General features: G+C 43.3%; 1 protein-coding gene across 1 annotated transcript in view; it reads right to left on the reverse strand.

The window, feature by feature from the left end:
* The window catches only part of SNTG2 (syntrophin gamma 2), a 534,493-nt gene extending 517,893 nt beyond the window's left edge, over positions 1 to 16,600 (reverse strand). Inside the window, exon 1 of the mRNA XM_075063695.1 lies at positions 16,510 to 16,600. Within this exon, the coding sequence (XP_074919796.1) occupies positions 16,510 to 16,581 (72 nt within the window). The 5' untranslated portion in view covers positions 16,582 to 16,600. The remainder of the gene's footprint in view (positions 1 to 16,509) is intronic.
* Positions 16,601 to 18,575: the final 1,975 nt, after the last annotated feature.

Below are 18,575 nucleotides of genomic sequence, written 5' to 3' on the forward strand. Positions count from 1 at the left end.
TAGGAGAGAGGAGGGGGTCTCCACTCACAAGAAAAACTCCTAGGAGACCCCTCCATTTTGTCTTCAGCTGGTTCAAGAGATAGCCTCTCCACCCCCAACCATACCTGAAAGAAACTGGAACAAAGGACAGTAACTACAGGGGGTCTGAGTGATTGCTACCCAAACCAGAAAGAGACTAGTCTGTAAAAGGAAGCTTACTGGAATTCCTCTGAGGGCAAGGTTTTATCTGTATTCAGCTTTCTTACTGTATTAGACAGACTTGTGTGTTCTATTTTATTTTGCTTGGTAATTCACTTTGTTCTGTCTATTACTACTTGGAACCACTTAAATCCTACTTTCTGTATTTAATAAAATCACTGTTTACTTATTAATTAACCCAAAGTATGTATTAATACCTGCGGGCAGGGAGGACAAAGAGCTGTGAATCTCTATCAGTGTTACAGAGGGTGAACAATTTATGAGTTTACCCTGAATAAGCTTTATACAGGGTAAAACGAGTTTATTTTGGGTTTGGACCCTACTGGGAGTTGGGCAACTGAGTGTTAAAGACAGGAACACTTCTTAAATGGCTTTCAATTAAGCCTACAGCTATTAGAGGATGTGGTTCAGATCTGGGTCTGGGTTGGCAGCAGGCTAGCAGGTCTGGCTTAAACCAGGCAGGGCACTGAAATCCCAAGCTGCTAGGGCAGGAAAGCAGGGGCAGTAGTCGTCTTGGCATATCAGTTTACAGTCCCCAGGGGGTTTCTGTGATCCAGCCTGTCCTAGCTTTCCTACTCAGATTTGAACCTTAGCGTTCATAACCTGAGAAGCTAGCATGAACCCCTCTAAGCTTAATTACCAGCTTAGATCTGATAGGCTGCCACCAACCAGGAATCAGTGCCTGGTACACTTGAGCCCCCCAAAACTTCCCTGTGGGACCCCAAGACTCAGATGCCCTGAGTCTCCTAACAAAGGAAAATAAACCATTCCCCCCACCTCTCTCCCACCCAGAACCTCCTCTCTGGGCTAACCTGAGAGTTACTGATGCAACCTCTTTACATCACAATACCAAGAAGTCTGTCTCCTCTCTTCCACAAAGAGACAAACCCAAAGACAAGGAAACAGAAAAGATTCTATCTCTCTTCCCCCTTGAGCTTCTTTCCGCCCTGGGAGCACTAGGAGAGTTAAAGCACAGAGAGCGAGTCTTTCCCCTCCCTGCCGGGTCTTTCCTTTCTTCGCGATGTTGTGCCCAGCAAGTTTTGACTGGCGTTCAACTAGGAAAAAAAAGAATCCAAACAGGTCTTAAAAAGCATAAACTTTTACATATAAAAAAGAAAGGAATAGAATAGAAACCCGGTCTCTGAATCTTAGTATGTTAAGATATACAGGGGATTTTCAACTTATAGAATGATGATAAACAATGGTTAGAAAGGGATAAACAGCCTTACCCAAAACAGATACAATTTAAGTACTTAGTAAGCAAATGACACATATAAAGACCTTCAGCGCAAGCCAGTATTACACAGATGCAAATTACAGCGAAAACCATTTAAAAGACGATACTTTGACTAACTTTTGTATTACAGACTGGGAAACAGAGATTAGAGGACTGGAATAGACCCCCTCAGTAGCTGAGAGAGCACAGAACAGAAAGACCAAGACCGAAAAAAACACCCCCAGAATTCGCCCTCCCTAAGCTTGAAAAAGTCCGGTTCCTGTTATTGGTCTTCTTGTCAGGTGTTGTGTTTTCCCTTGTCATAACCTTTAGCATGGAAAAGAAACATAACCCTTAGCTATCTGTTTAGGACCACAGGCCAATCACCCCAGCTAATCAAACAAGCATGCTTCAAAATATCCTATGCACCATACTCATCTTACAAAACAAAATTGTTCGCTGTCATCTTTCACACCACACAAAGTAATACTGTCTTTAATTTACTCAAGTTTAGCCTTTGTCGTAGCTCCTGACTCCAGATTCGATACCTTAGCGTTCGAGTAAAACTGAGAAGCTAGCGATGAAGCTCCCCAAGCTTATTACCAAGCTTGGATCTTATCTCGCTTCCACAAATCAGGATTCGCATATAGTACCTGATAAACTCGTCAGGTCTCCCCAAAGCCTTCTCTGGGGAACCCCAGACTGAGAAAAACCCTGAGTCTCACACAAAAGGGAAACAACCTCTCCCCTTGTCTCCTTCTTAATCTCATCCACCAGCTCTCCTCCCTGGTGTTATCCTGGGCGATACGGGTACTTGTAATACTCCTTGAATGCAACAGAGTGTTGGCATATTTACTTCCCTCCTTCTCCCCTGAGCTTATATGCATTCAAACCTAGGTTCAAGCGAAACACACAAGAGAGTTTCCGCTCTCCCGTTCATTCCTTAGTCCGTTAACCCAGAGAAGAACTTCAAAGGTTTTTGTAAAAAGAAAGCTTTATATAAAAAAAGAAAGAAAAAAAAAGACATGTAAACATATAAACTGCTGCAATCAATGATGACATAATACAGGGCTATTGCTTATAATGAAAAGATATGATAAACAGTTCTGAGTTCAAAAAGATATCCAATTTGAAACATGCCAGCAAGCTACACACATGTAAATACAAAAATACAATATAACCCTATGCTTGTCCTTTTTGTACTCACAACTTTGCGGAACGAGCTAAGGGTAGAAAGAAGCTGTGAGATTAGAAAAAAATAGATCTTCCCTCATAGCTGAGAGAACAAAACAGGAAGATACACCTAAAACAGAATTCCCTCCCTCACTTTGAAAAATCCGGTTTCCTGATTGGTCCTCTGGTCAGGTGTTTGGTTCCCTCTGTTAACCCTTTACAGGGAAAAGAAACATTAACCCTTAGCTATCTGTTTATGACAACCTTAGTACCTATTTTGTGCTAAACTGAAACAATCACATATAAAGCAGCAATAGCCACACTGTAATGTAGCTATCTAGCTCTATGTATCATTATTTACCAGAGTTATTGTTTTTATAACTTACAATAACTTTTTAATGTGAGCTGCAAAGTTTCTTGTTAAAAATAGTAAAATTATTTAAGATTCAACAACATGGACATGATACGGTGAATAGGAAGACAATTACAAATACATCTGTATTTTAAAACATGATATGAGGGGGAAAGAGTACTGTAGAGAAGAAACTGATAGCAACAAAAGTAACTAAAATATTTAAAGGTTGGTGTAACCACCCAAGAGTTCAGATGTTAATATAAGTTACCTGAAAAATTTGTCTGGAAACCTTTCAAAAACAGAGTTTCTCAAGAGACTTTAGTACTATCTGTTTACACCCAGGCAAGGAATATAAGGAAAATAGTTTTTCTCATGCACTTTGATTATGTCCACCTGAAACTTGGAAGTACAGGAAAATGAAAAATTGATGGATAACGTTCTTAATGAACCTCAGAAACAGGTCTAGTTCATTTTCAACTTTAAGCGAAGGGTCAAGTTTCTTTTTTTTTTTTTTTTGTATCTGAACTAGTTCACCCTATAGTCCAGAATTCTCAGTGCTTCCACAGCAACTAATGGCGGATATTATTATAAGTATCTAACATACAGAGAATGTCACTTTAGGTGGCTGGGTTTTAAAAAGATGTCAGATAGAGAGACAGAAGGCAGCATAGAAATAACTACCTATTGCAAGTCTGTAGAACCCCAAATTTTCAAGTGTGAGCAACTTATTTGGATGCCTAGATGTGAGCTGTTGAGTACTGAGTTCTTGAATAATGATTTTAGACTGAAGTGTAGTTGAAGGACCCAAGAAACAATCTATGGAAACTCCACAGAATCCCAAAGCATAATGAGGCATAGACAGAGCCACCATTTAAGGGGCCCTCTACATACTATATACTGGGAAGATGTCTGTATAATAGCTCTGAATATGCAGTGTAGAGATTATAACAATTGGATCCGCACATTTAGGCATCACTGACTTCAAAAGGGACAGAATTTTACCTCTAATGAGCAGGAACTCCTGCAGAGAGAACAGTAGAGAACAGCATATGGCAAGGGATTCAGAAGGCCACAGTGGCAGCCTCTCATCCTCCTCTTGGGTTGAGATGGGTGGATTTCCCATGCAGAACATCCACATAAATCCCAATTAATTACACAGGAGTCAAAAATTTCACCAGTATCCATTTGATCTGATAGTTTTCCAATGTGTTCAACTTTATAAGTCAGCTTCAAGAGTTGTCAGAGCTACATTTATAATTAACATTATCCAACATTCAAAACTTCAATCATTATTAGTTTTCCAACCAGAATCCTCATGCACATTCAAATTCTTTATTGTTGCGATGTTTGACCCTTGGTGTGTGAAAGGCCCCAATCCTGCACAGACTTGACTATACTATTGTGAGCAATCACATTAAAAGGACATTGATATCAGATTGTAAATTCTTTGTGGTAGGGACTGTCATTTATGATATGGCTGCACAGTGCTTAGCACAATGGGATCTACTTATTAAAAGCAGTCAGTTTCAATATAGATATTAAATAGCAGCAGTATTGTGAGTCTTTGCAATATTAGGGCCTTGGGGCTTCAGTACATTCTGGTGAGAGGAGGAGACCTGCAGGCAAAGTTGCCCAACAAGCAGAGAGCTTCCACCTCCAAAAGGGAAACAACTTCTCTGTCTTGCAAATATCTTATGGTTTGCTAGAGAGCAGCCTTGCTCCGATGAACCTTAACAGGTCCATCAGACTAGAACTCTTACTGGTGAAATTTAGCAGGTCATCATGAGGATGGAAATATTTAAAAAACAAAAAAACAAAACTGAATGCAAAGTTGGCCAGAAATATATTTGAGTAGAGGTTCTGAGGAGCGAGAATGGCAGGAATTGTGGTATTGGACCACCTACTTTACCTGCCCAATTCCCCAGCATTGCTGCCAAACCTTCCCCACAGCCCAGTATCATTCCACAGTGAAAGTACTTCCTTTACATTCATTGTCTTGACATTTCCCATATGTTGATCCATTTAAAAAAAATAAAGAAAACCACTTTCAATATGGAATAGAATGTGGAACTGATAGAAAAAGTGTACATGTGTTGGGGGAGGAGTGGGACTAAAAACATCACAACACTGTGCTTAAGATAGCTTACTGATAGATGTTCATGTTATTTCTACATAAATAATTTTGAAATTTTGGTTGTATGCTTGAGTGTCATTTTGATTAATTTGATCGGACTGTTGCAAGTGCTTGTATATGATAATTGAAAAGCTGTGGAATGATTTTGAAGAGCTGAGGAATGTGACCATGACTGGATAGCATGATACAAGGCTTGTAAGGCATGTGAATCGAAGTTTGCGAGGATGTTAATGTTGATTTAATTGTTGATTCCCTTGATTTTTAGAAAACACTTTCCCATACTTAACCATAAGTTAGAGAGAAGATTTTTTTTTTTTAATATATAGGTATAGAAGCAAAGTTTTGCAATGACATATAGTCAGTCCCCTTTAAACAAAAATAAACTTGATAAATGATTTTTCTGCAAGACATTTTAATAGAAAAAGATTGGAAAAAACAACAGAGCATAGCAATTTCATTATAGTGCACCTCTATGAAGATGATGTGATTTTGGAAACAACTGAAATTAATACTTTTTAAGTTGATGGAGTTCTTATTGATTTTAATGGAGACATGGGGAAAGTGGAGGGTGTGAACTTAATTGCTCATTGGGTATTCCTTATTGACAGAGTCATGTAATGAGATTGAATGCAATCAACAATGAGTATCATGGACTATGGCCAAGTTTGGAAGTAAAATACCAAGTTAATGGTGGCAATGTACTCTAAAAGAACTGAAGGGGTAAATCGTAGAATATCAGGGTTGGAAGCGACCTCAGGAGGTCATCTAGTCCAACTCCCATTGGAAATAAAAAAAATCAGCAAGACATCCTATCACCACTCCTCAAATTAACAAGGCAAGAGTGCAAGTGGTATAGCAGAAACTATGGACAATCTCTGCCATCTTATTAACATATCCCTACATCCACCCCACCCCACCCAAATGATGTGAGATCACCCCACCAACTTGCTGACAGATGGCATGTGTTGGGCCACATCATGGATCTTCCCTCTGGAGCCACGCATGCCATATGCACTAATGAATCCCCTCAGCTGGGCTCAACGGAGAATGGTACCAAGTCTGACAGGAACAGAGTTCAGCAGGGCCACTTCATTTGGCAACACAAGCATCACTTACAGCTAACACAGTCTAAGGGCTGGTCTACACTGGGAAAATACAGCTGTACAGCTACAACTCTCAGGGCATGAAAATTCCACACCCCTGAGAAATGCAGTTATGCCAACCTAACCCCTGGTGTAGACAATAATAGGGTGACAGAAGAATTCTTCCATTGTCCTAGCTCTTCCTTCCCGGGGAGGTGGGTTATCGACGCCAATAGGAGAACTACTCCTGTCAGCATAGGTAGTGTCTACACTGAAGTGCTACAGCAGCACAGCTGCAGCTTTGCCCCAGTAGCATTTTCAGTGCAGACATACCCTTGGAGCGTCAACTGCTCCCCCTAGAGCTGACCTAATTCAAAATGCAAGTCAGCACAACACCAGCAGCAGACCTGACAGCTGTTTCCTCTCTTGCTCCACAAGGTGGGGGTGATTCTATCAGAGGCTCCTGTATCCACTGCGTACCTGAATGTTCACATGGCAAAGAGGCACTCTTCTATTCTTCCTGCCGGCAGGGGCTAGGTTGCTAAAAAATGACATTACTTGCAGCACCTGCAGTCTGATGAGGGGAGGGAGGCACAAAAGGCTACAAGCCAGTTTAAACGCAACGTTCGTAATGATTTAAAATGTCGTCCCCATACAGATGAAAAGGAGAAATTCAAGTTCCTAATGACTGTGGTTATAGGACATCTAGTGTTCACTTTTAGGATTATATTTTTCTTTATTGGTGGTTGTCAGAGTTTGATAAAATATCAACTTCCCAGTCAGCTACTTTTTAAAAGAGAAAAGTTGTACACCTAAATGTTCTGCAGCTATTTTAGTACTTGATCACACAGGCACATTAGAATATGGGAAAGGAGTAGGGGGAAGAATATCTTTAAAAAAAAAAAAATATGCACAGCACTTCTTCCACTCTTTTTGGTCCAAATAATTTGTAGTCTCTAATAATTCAATGAAAAAACCTTTCGGACAGATCTTATAGAATTATAGAAATGTAGGATTGGAAGCAACCTCTATGGGTCATCTAGTTCAGCCCTGCACTGAGGGCTCCAGACTAAACAAACCCATTTTTTTCAAATTTTTTCTCATATGTCATGTTTTTGAGATCTTTAATCATTTCTGTTGCTCTTCTCTGGACTTTCTCCAGTTTGTCCACATCTTTCCTGAAACATAGTGCCTAGAACTGGACACAATACTCCAGCTGAGGCATTATCAGTGCCGAGTAAGGTGGAGGAATTACTTCTTATGTCTTGCTTACAACATTCCTGCTAATAATCCCAGAATGATGCTCACTATTTTTTTGCAATAGTATTACATATTTATTTTGTGATCCACTCTACCCTCCAAATAGGGTTGCCAACCCTCCTGGATTGGCAAGGAGTCTCCCAGAATCTGCCTCAATCTCCAGGTTGTTATTGAAAGCATTCCGGGAGATTTTAACAGGCCAAAAGTCCAGTTGATGGCACGGCGGGGATAAGGCAGGCTCCCTACCTGCCCTGGCTCTGCGTGTCTCCTGGAAGCGACTAGGGTGTCCGGCGCTGACTTTGCAGCTCCCAGTGCTGACTTTGCAGATCCCATTGGCCAGGAACCGCAGCCAATGGGAGATGAAGAGGCAGTGCCTGCAGGCAGGAGCAGCATGCGCAGAGCCGCAGGGACATGCTGCCATTTCTGAGAGCCACCCGAAGCACCACCCAGCCGGGGCTGCATCCCATGCCCCAGCCATAAGTCCCCCTCCTGCACCTGAAACTCCTGCCCCAGCCCCGTGAGAGTGAGAGTGAGAGAGAGCGAGCAACAGAGGGTATTCAGTGAGCGGGAGGCGGGGCCTCAGAGAAGGGGCAGGCAAGGCAGTTTGGGTTTGTGCAATTAGTTGGCAACCCTACCCCCAAATCATTTCTGAAGTATTCCTTCCAAGCAGTTATCTCCCAGTTCGGATTTGTGCAATTATTTTTGTCTTCCTAAGTGTAGTACTTGTATTTGTCCTTACTGCATTTCATCCTATTTATTTGAGAACATTTCTCCAGTTTGTCAAGATCATTTTGAATACCAATCCTGTCCTCCAAGGTAGGGTGAGCTGGAGCCAGTTCCCACTGGTTCACAAGAACCAGTTGTTAAATTTAGAAGCCGGTGTAGAACCGGCTGTTAAAGGGGCACACAGGTGAGCAAACAAATCCAGTCCCCAGGCTACATCTGGCCCACGGGACCATCCTTGCCCCTGCCTGAGCTCCCAGCTGGGGTCCCTGCCCCTCGCAGAGCCACAACATGCCAAGCTGCCAGTGCCAGCACTCTGGGCAGCTCAGCTCCTGCCACTTTGAGCGGCAAGCTAAGGGGCGGGAGTCTGCGAGCTCCAGAGGGCCACGCATGACCCAGCATCCTTACAGACTGCCCTGAGCAGCATGGTAAGGGGGCCAGGCCGGGGCTGGGAGGATGCGATGGATAAGGCAGGGGCCAGGCAGGGAGCTGTTGGAGGGGGCAGTTCGGGGGGGGGCAGGGCGCGGGGACTGGGGTGGGGGTTGGTAGGCGTGGGAAGTTCTGGGGCGTCTGTCGAGTGGTGTGGACAGGGCGGGGGCAATCAGGGGTGAGGGGGCGGGGCAAGTTTGGATAGGGGCAGAGGTGAACAGTAAGCCGGTATGCCCGGTTTCAGTGTACCGCAAGAGCTGGTGTGCTGTCCAAGGTGGCCCTGATTCCACCCAGGGGCAATTTAAGGGTCTGGGGCTCCCAGCAGGGTTCGAGCCCCAGGCCCTTACATTGCCCAGATGCCCACTCGGAGCTCGGAGTAGGGCTCAGGCTCTGGGCTATTATAAAAGTCTGGGGCTCCAGCTGCCTCTGCTGCCCAGTCTTTAAATAGCCACTGAGCCTGCTGCTTTCACCAGGCTCTGGCAACTATTTAAAGGCGCCAGGGCAGGCGGTAGAAGCAGCGGGAGCCTGCAGGCTTTTAATAGGCCCCAGAGCATGGGGTACGTGGGAGGCTCCAGGGGTATTTAAAGGGCTTTGAGCCAGCTGCCTCACACCCGGTCCTTTAATAGCACCAGAGCCCCGCGCGCTCCCCAGGGCTCCAAGCGGCTATTTAAACGGATGGAGTGGTAGACAGAGGGGATCCCAGCCCTTTAAATAGCCCCCGGAGCCGCAGGTGCTTGCTGCTTCCGCGTGCGGAGGCGGGGAGGAAATACTTGTGGGTTCTGACGAGGCAGGGCGTCGGGGGCAGGCGCTAGTTGGATCGTATGGTGTGTGGGGTGGGGGAAGACAGGGACAAGGTCTTGTACTCAGCTGCAGCGGTCCTACTGTTTCGGCACACTTCGGCGGAGGGTCCTTCCCTTGCTCCGGGTGAAGGACTGCTGCGAAAGCTGCCCGAAAACCCGGAGCGAGTGAACCTGGTAGGGAACCTTGTTCTTGGATTTTGGGAGCTGCACCATCTGCTCCAAAGTGCTTGTAAGCCTCCTAGCTTGGTATCATCCTCAAACTTTATAAGTGCACACTCTATGTCCATTAACCAAATCTATATATGAAGGTATTAATAGAACTGGACCGGATGCATTCTTGCAGGACTCCACTCAATATACCCTTTCAGTTATTTGTGAACTTAATGATTACTCTCCAAGTATACTTTTTCCAGGCCAGTTGTGCACGCCACCTTATACTCAGGCTGGTCAGGGCAGCAGTTTTCAACCATTTTCATTAACAGGCCCCCTAAAGAGTTTTTCAAATGGAGGTATTGCCCCTTTGGAAATCTTCAGGCACAGTTGCGGCTGTCGTAGCTTCCTACTCCTCGATTGAACCTTAGGCGTTCAAATTAACTTGAGATGCTAGATGAACCCCTCATAGCTAATTACAGCAGCTCAAGATTGATCTCGATGCCATCACCAGAGAAATTCCAGGGTTTTGGCGCTTTCTGTCTCCCAAACCTTCCCTGGACAAGAGGTCAGAGCCCTGAGTCTTACCAAAAGGGAAAATAACCGACTTCCCTTCCCCCTCTCCTCCCACCCAGACTTTCCTCTCTGGGCTAACCTGAGAGACGTACTGATGCAATTTTGACCAGTTACAATACCATAGAACATAGGTGTCTCCTCTATCCACATAGAGACAAACCAAATACAAGGAACAGAAATGATTCTTCTCTCTTACCCCTCGTCCAGCAATTATGAGTGCTGCAGAGCTTACCCCTCCGTAATCAACACGATATTTAGTAGATCCCACAGAAGCAGATAAATGAATGCTAGTTACAAGCCTTACCCTTCGTGTCCTTAGCACCTCGCCCAGAGAGGAAGAACTCAAACAGTCTTAAAAAACGAAGAGACTATTATATAAAAAGAAGAAAAAAAAAAAAACACATGAACATCTGATCTCTGCATTAAGATGAACATACACAGGGCTATACTATAAATAAAAATATATAAATACATTATTCAAAAAGAAGATACAATTTAAACATCAGCAAACTACACACATGTAAATAAACAAAACATATATGCCTATTGTTTTGCTACCTTTGTACTCACACTTATGAAACAGAGATTAGAGCTTGAAGATAGGAAAGAAGCCCTCCCATAGCCGAGGACAGACAAAAGTCACAGACCCAACGACTCCCACTCCCTGAGTGTGAACCAAATACAGTTTCTGGATGGTCTCACTGGTCAGGTGTTTGGTTCTCTTTGTTAACCCTTTACAGGTAAAAGAAACATTAACCCTTAGCTATCTATTTATGACAGCGGCCCTCCAGAGGGCTGCAGACCACAGGCTGAAAACCACTGATCTAGGCTATATTTTTCTAGTTTGTTTATAAGAACGCCATGTGAGACAGTATCAAAAGCCTTACTAAAGTCTAGGTACATCATATCTGCTGCTTCCCGCTATCTACCAGGCATGTTACCCTGTAAAAAATGGACAATAGGTTGGTTTGACATGATTTGTTCTTAAAAAAATCCATCTTGTCTGTTTTTATTATCTTATCTTCTAGGTGCTTACAAATTGATTGATTATTTTTCCCCATTATTTTTCTGGGCATTGAAGATAAACTTAATGGTTTAGAATTTCCTGAGCTGTCCTTATTCCCCCTTTTATAGAGAGAGACTATATATGCCCTTTTTCAGTCCTCCAGGATCTCTCCTGTTTTCCACAAGTTCTCAGATAATTGCTAATGGTTCAGACAACTCTTTAGCCAGTTCCTTAGATATTCTAGGATGTATTTCATCAAGCCCTTCTGACGTGAAGGCATCTAACTTGTCTAAATAATTCTTAACATGTCACGTTCCTAGGTTAGCTTCAGATCCTACTCCACTGATGTTCACTAAGTTAGGCGTCTGAACACTGCTAACTTTTTGGTGAAAACAAACGAAAAAGGCATTTAACACTTTGGCAATTGTTGCATTTTCTGTCATCTTTCACTCCTCATTTAGTAATAGGCCTATCGTGTCCCCAGTCTTCCTCTTGCTTCTCTTGTTACCCTTTATATCCCTAACGTGGTTACCCTCTTTTTGTGCCTTGGCCTTTCTAATTTTGTCCCTACATGTTTTTACACAAACACACACACACACACACACGCCCTTTGTAGTTTGACTTACTTTCCACTTCTTGTACAACTCTTCTTTGAGCTTTAAATTTCAGGTCATTGACGATCTCCTAGTTAAGCCAGCCTGGCTTCTTACCATACTTCCCATCTTTCCTACGCACTGGGACACTTTGCTCTCGTGCCCCTTAGTAATATCTCTTTAGGCAGTTTTTTATTCTTGTGAACTCTTTTTCCCCTAAGACTTGCTTTCCCACAAATCTTACCTACCAATTCTCTGAATTTGCTAAACTTTCCCTTCTTGAAGCCATTGTCTTTATTCTGCTGTTTTCCCTCCTACCATTCCGTAGAATCATGAACTCTATCGTTTCATGATCATTTTCATCCAGCCTGACTTCCACCTTCAAATTCTCAACTAGTTCCTCTGTTTGTCAGAATCAAATCGAGAAGAGCCTCTCCCCTAATCGCTTTCTCTACCTTCTGTAATAAAAAAGTGGTCCCAATATATTCCAAGAACTTGTTAGATAATACAATGGGGCATAGACTATTTTCTCAAAAGATGTCTGGGTAGTTGGAGTCCTCCATCACACCAAGTCCTGTGTTTTGGATGATTCTGTTATAATTTTGATGATCTTCACCTGGTGTAAGCTGTCACAGATCCATTCACTATAATGCAGTTATGACTATTTGGACCAGCTAATAATTGGATCTGCCAAACAAGTTTAACAATTGAAATAAATCTACATTCACCTAAATCTGAGACAAAATAAGATTTTAATCACCTGAATTCGTTTTTCATTTTTGGTCTCTCATTTACACAATAGAATCTCCTCCCTGATCACAGGTGACAAAACAAACAAGTTTTTAAAAAGGGGGGAAGAGGGGAAATGACAACCCTAGTTACTTTTCTTAAGGCTTTTTTCATTACTTCAGATAGAAAGAAAGGTTAGTTGTAGGATTTCCCATGGCTTCCGTGCACATTAGTCACCAAAACTGTTACGAAACTGAATATATTAACTAATCCAATAGGAGTGAAATAGAATATACATAAGTAACTTTCAGCTACATAACTAGTCTCTCTAAAATACTGCTCTAGAGACTGAGATTCATATAGGCAATGCATACATTTTAATTCTTCTGCTTATTTTTAAACTTTCAATTAACTTGCCAGTAATAAAAAAAAATCATTTTTTCTTTCCCTTTCAGGCACTGAACTAATACTGTTATTAAAAACAAAGTGCTTGATACATATTAATTAATAGCAGCTTGATAATATAAAACTCATTAAAAACCATGGACTATACATTGTAACATTGCTAATGGGTTTGGCCATCTGAATACATTTATTTTCTTTTGACAGAAAGGCAGAAGACAAGTTATATGCAGAAGCAGAATTGTGCTTCTGTAAGTTTACAACAATGACAGAAAACCATATGCTAATTGAAACTCAGCTGGATAAGAAACCAAAGATTACAAACATCAGATATTACTTTAAGCAGCTATTGAGACTCCATTCAAAATTACATTTGATTATAACTTTGAACTCTGCATTTCATGGAGCAATGATGTGTCATTTTGTGGAAAACCAATAAACATACGTGCTCTTTCTATGCTAAAATATCTTTGGATTCTGGTAATGAAATTGTGCCATGTGTTTGGCAGTATTTAATACTCAAATAACTGATTAATAGTACCTTATTTTCTTAATAGATTATGCATGAACTATATCAACAGCAATACACTGCACCTTCCTATGCATTAAAACACATTTCCATTAGACTGATATAAAATATCAAAATTTTGCAAATGTTTACTCATTGTAATTAAGGCATATTTACTGTGAAGGTTTATTAAGTCAGGCATCTCCATATGCATTCACGTGTCTGGATTTTCAGAGGTGCTGTAACCCCACTGCTCCCACTGACATCAGTGAAATTTGTTTCCTCTCTCCACCTCTGAAAAGCAGGTCCCTTTTCTGAAGGTGTGTAAATATGTAAATACCTAATGTCCAGCATCCACATTGGTATTTTTCAGTCTAAACTACTAAAATGCATACTGTATTTTATTAATCTTAAAAAAAAAAAAAGTCTTACCATTTTGCAATGCTGCATTTTTAAGAAAAATGCTTTTTAAAAAAGGCAACTTGTCAAAGTATGCAATTCTTGCTTTCAATCTATGACAATGTTCTGAGGCTTAGGATCCAAATCCTTAAGCCCATTGAAATCCACAGATGCTCTGTCCTTCCCTTCTATGTGGCAGCAAGTCTGTAGTCCCTCATAAGGACAAAAAAAAAGTCCTGCAATACTTAGTTCAAAAGATGACATTTTTGCACATCTGTCCAGGGATCAAAACTACTCCCACTAAAGTCAGTGGGAGGTTTTGTCCCTTAATGTTTCAGGCATAATACATATCTACAAGGGAAGACTAACTGCGGCTTTTAATTGAATAGTAGTGAGCAATCTTCACCTTTAACACTGAAATACTCCAAATTACCCGTGCATTAGTTTTCAACCTACACAGCAGCTAACATTTTCAGATAATTGCTGTACAGATTATTCACAGTTTAAGAACAGGGCTTTAAACTAAAAGCAGTGGAATAACATGTCTTAAACCCAATAGAGAATCTGCTACATTTAAGAATATCATTTGCTTGTGAGTGGTTAACACATTACAACAACCTCCATCATTTTTACATTGAACACTGTGTGTTTAAAACAAGGGTATGTACCTGTATATCCCTATCAACAAGTAAATTCTATAATACACACACTTATAAATATACACAGATAGTGAGACACAGTCAGAAAGTTTTAAGCACACAGAACACAAGCGATACATCATATAAATGCTAAAGTCAGAGAGAATCACACACACTGGTTAGATATGAAGCAAATTTCCAAAGATTAGACCAGCTTGCCTTGACTATCACTGATAACCGTAGCATAACTAAAGCATGTATGTGATTTTCCTTCCACTTTTTTAAATTATAGAATTTCACAACAGATATCAAAGTGTTTATTTATCCTATGACAGTAAATTTAATCAACCTTTATCCAGTTGCCTGGGAGTAATGCTATAGAGAAAGTATGGACAAGAAATTAATACTACTTAGCTTTTAGAGAAGCTAAAGTTTCTAAAAAGGTGTGTGAAGATTGGTAAGTCATTATAAGCCATACAAATAATCAGTTCCAAATTATTTAAACAAGGTAAAGTGAGATTTATAATTTAAAACTAATAACCAGTTTTATGTATTGCATTATTTCTCAGTTGATTAAAAATGTAGCAACTAAACTGAAATGATTGTAATTTTAAGTGACGGCCTCTCAAAAATGGCATATCAATAAATTAAAATCTTTATTTAATACAAAGATTTTCATAGTCAATTATATCAAATTGCCTTCATTTATTAAATTAGGGAAAGGTATGAACAACTATCAGAGGGCATCATTTATAAATCATTTTTCGAATATGCAATCAGAGTGGCAAGTTTTTCCAATTCCCTGAATCAGTTACCCTTCCAAATGTACCTTTATTGTTAAATATATTAAAGATTCCATCCATTTTTGTCAGTATGGAATTGCAATTATACTAGCAGCATTTGAATGATTATTATAAAGGAGGCTGAAACACACAACTGAATTATTTTTAAAAAGTTGTTCTCATCCTCTTGAAGAAAGTTAAATCTTACTGAAATATTATATTGGTAGGATTTTAAAGTGTGTGGTCTTCCAATGCAATTTAGCAACTGATCTGATGAAGGATGATACAGATACAATGGTACATACCCAAAACCATTCAGTAGCTATTTAATTAGGCTGTGTTCTTCCTGACCATACAGCATCTATCACTCCTGGCAAATCTATTAGTGGTTTTCCTACTTTCCAAGACTTCATAAACAAACACAGAGAAAAGTAACATTTTACAGTGTGTTCTAACTTAAGCCAATGAAATAGAGAACATGTACACACGCTAAATATGGTTATTGAAAACAAAGTACATACTAATCAATAGCAGCTTGGCAGCTGTTTTCAACTGATTACTGTATACAAACGCACATCTGGCTTTAAAGTTGACCCTCCAAAGGCAAAGCTGCAGCGTAAAGGAACATGACTAAACTTAGCCAACCTTTAAGGAACATTTAACAAAAGGATCACTAATTTGTGTAGCTACAATGCAGTGAAAATGTCTTGTATTTGGAGAGAGATGGGGAGTGTACAAATTACTCCCCCTCGACTGTCAATAAGAGCAGGAGCTGTAGATCTAAGGCAGCTCTCATGACGACTGAAACTCCCGCTTGGGGGGGGAAGATGTATTTACCAGGGTGTGTGCACATCAGACAGACACACACATCCTTCTCAGTAGCAGAGGATAGCTCATCTGAAAGAGACACAACGCATAGCGGCCGGTTTCCCACCGGAACTTTTTATGATGATTACAGAACAACAATCACCCTGCACCTAAGCGATCCCGCGCCACGCTTTGCCGCAGCTGCACAACCCTTAGCGGGTAGTCCGCTCCCGGTGCCCCGGTGTGCACTGCAGCTCCACGCAACGACTGCAAAGGCAGCGCGACCCCGGCAAACTCTCCTTCATCTTGTCCACCGACTCCCTCTCGCTTAGCTGCCCTTCGAGCCGCGCGCAACTGACAAACATGCCCAGAAGTTAAAGTCCCTTAGAGCCGCCGGGAAAACAGGCGGCCAGACTGGTGCGCTCCCGGGACAGGATCGCTCACAGCTGCCTGGTTAAGAGGGAGGGCACAGAGTTGCTCTCGGGACTGGGTGGGGTGAGCCCGCGGGCGAAGGAGGGAGAAGAGAGAAAGGGACCGCCGTGTACTTGCCCAGGTGGGGACGAGGAGACTGGCCGGGCGCTCAAGCGGTGCTGAAGGCGGCTGCTTCCCTGCCACGTTCATTTCCTCCCATGCAGCTGGATTATTCCTCTCTGAACGGCGAGCGCAGCAGGGCTTGGATCAGGCATTGACTCCCGCCCCGCCCCGCCGCGTCCCAGCTCCGCGGGCGGTGGCGGCGGCTCCCAGAGTAGGAGGAGAAGCCAGGCGCCGCCCGGAGAGCTGGGCTCGCCCTCGGGCTGAGCAGCCCGGCTGGCCTGGGCGGAGCTCGGCTCTCCCCGGACTGGGCGTCCCACACGCCCTCTTTACCTTCACCCCTCGGCCGGCTGCTCCCCGTCCTCTGCGGGCAGGTTCCCCGGGCCAGGCACAGGCTTGGACTCCCCTCCCTACCCAGTCCTGCCGCACCGGGCTGGCAGCATCGGAGGCTTTTCCCCTGGCCCCGTAGGCGAGGGGGCTGCACGCGGATATGTTTGACTATGGGGGGAAACGTGTCCCCCTACCCTGCATTCACCCAGGTGCCTCAGTCAGGCCCCTGATGCCAGGGGGAAGGCGGGGGCTGCTGCCTCTGACGGGTTCCTCTGCAGCCCCAGGAGCCGCTTTCAGAGGGGCTCCCCGAGCCGCTGCTCGCCAAGTGCAGCTGCTCAGCAGCTCTCCTGGTGACACCCCGCGGCATTGCACGGGGCGGAGAGTGATTCTAGCTCCTCCCGCCTGCTTTCCTGTCAGGAGTAATTTACATCAAGCTGGCAATAGGCCTCAATAACCCAGCTTCAGCCCCACCGTTTACACCCCCGCACACACAAAAAAGAAAAACAAACCACAGGCACACTTCCTGTGGCTTGAGGGCTGTCCCCTGCAGGACTGTTCTCCCTGGGATATGCCTCGCCCAGTCCCTCCCTTTAACAGAAACACTCCAACCCTTCCCTTGCTCAGCATCGGTCCAAGGGGCTAAGGCAGTGGTGGGCAAACTTTTTGGCCCAAGGGCCACATCAGGGAATAGTAATCGTATGGTGGGCCATGAATGCTCACAACATTGGCGTTCAGGTGTGGGAGGGGATGCAGGGTCTGGGGTGGGGCTGAGGAGTTTGAGGTGTAGTAGGGTGCTCTGGGCTGTGACTGAGGGGTTTGGAGGGTGGGTGTAGAATCGGGGCAGGGGTTGGGGTGTGGGGAGAGGTGCAGGCTCTGAGTGGTGTTTACCTCAAGCGGCCAGGAACCATGCCCAATGGGAGCTGCAGGGGCAGCACCTGTGGATGGGGCAGTATGCAGAGCTGCCTAGCCACGCCTCCATGTAGGAGACATTGAGGGACATGCCTGTTTCTGGGAGCTGCTTGAGGTAAGTACCACATGGAGCCTGCACTCCTGAACCCCTTCCACACCCCAGCCCTGATACCCCTCCCACCCACTGAACCCCTTGGTCCCAGCACAGAGCACCCTCCTGCAACCCCAATCCCTCATCCCCACCCCAGAGCCCGCACCCACAGCTGGAGCACCTACTCTCCCCACACACCGTTAAGGTTTTTCACCCACTTTGAACTTTAGGGTACAAAAAGTGGAGACCTGCATGAACACTTTTAAGCTTAATTACTAGCTTAAATCTGGTATGTTGCCACCAGCCAGAATATAGTGTCTGGCACACTTTGTTCCCCCAAAACCTTCCCTGGGGAACCCAGGACCAAACCCCGTGGGTCTTAAAACAAGGAGAAATTAACTATCCCCCTCCTTTTCCCCTAGACTTTCCCCTCCCTGGGTTGCTTTGAGAGGCTTCACACCAATCCAAACTCCTTGGATCTTAAAAGAAGGAGGAATTAACCATCCTCCTTTTCCCCCACCAATCCCTGGTGAGTTCAGACTCAATTCCTTGGATTTTAAAACAAGGAAAAATCAATCAGGTTCTTAAAAAGAAAGCTTTTAATTAAAGAAAGAAAAAAAAGTAAAAGTTATCTCTGTAAAATCAGGATGGAAAATGCTTTACAGGGTACTCAGATTCATATAGACTAGAGGGACTCCCCCCCTCCCCAGCCTTAGATTCAAAGTTACAGCAAACAGAGGTAAAAATCCTTCCA

The sequence above is a fragment of the Chelonoidis abingdonii genome, chromosome 3, assembly GCF_003597395.2.
Source record: "Chelonoidis abingdonii isolate Lonesome George chromosome 3, CheloAbing_2.0, whole genome shotgun sequence".
NCBI lineage: Eukaryota > Metazoa > Chordata > Testudines > Testudinidae > Chelonoidis > Chelonoidis abingdonii.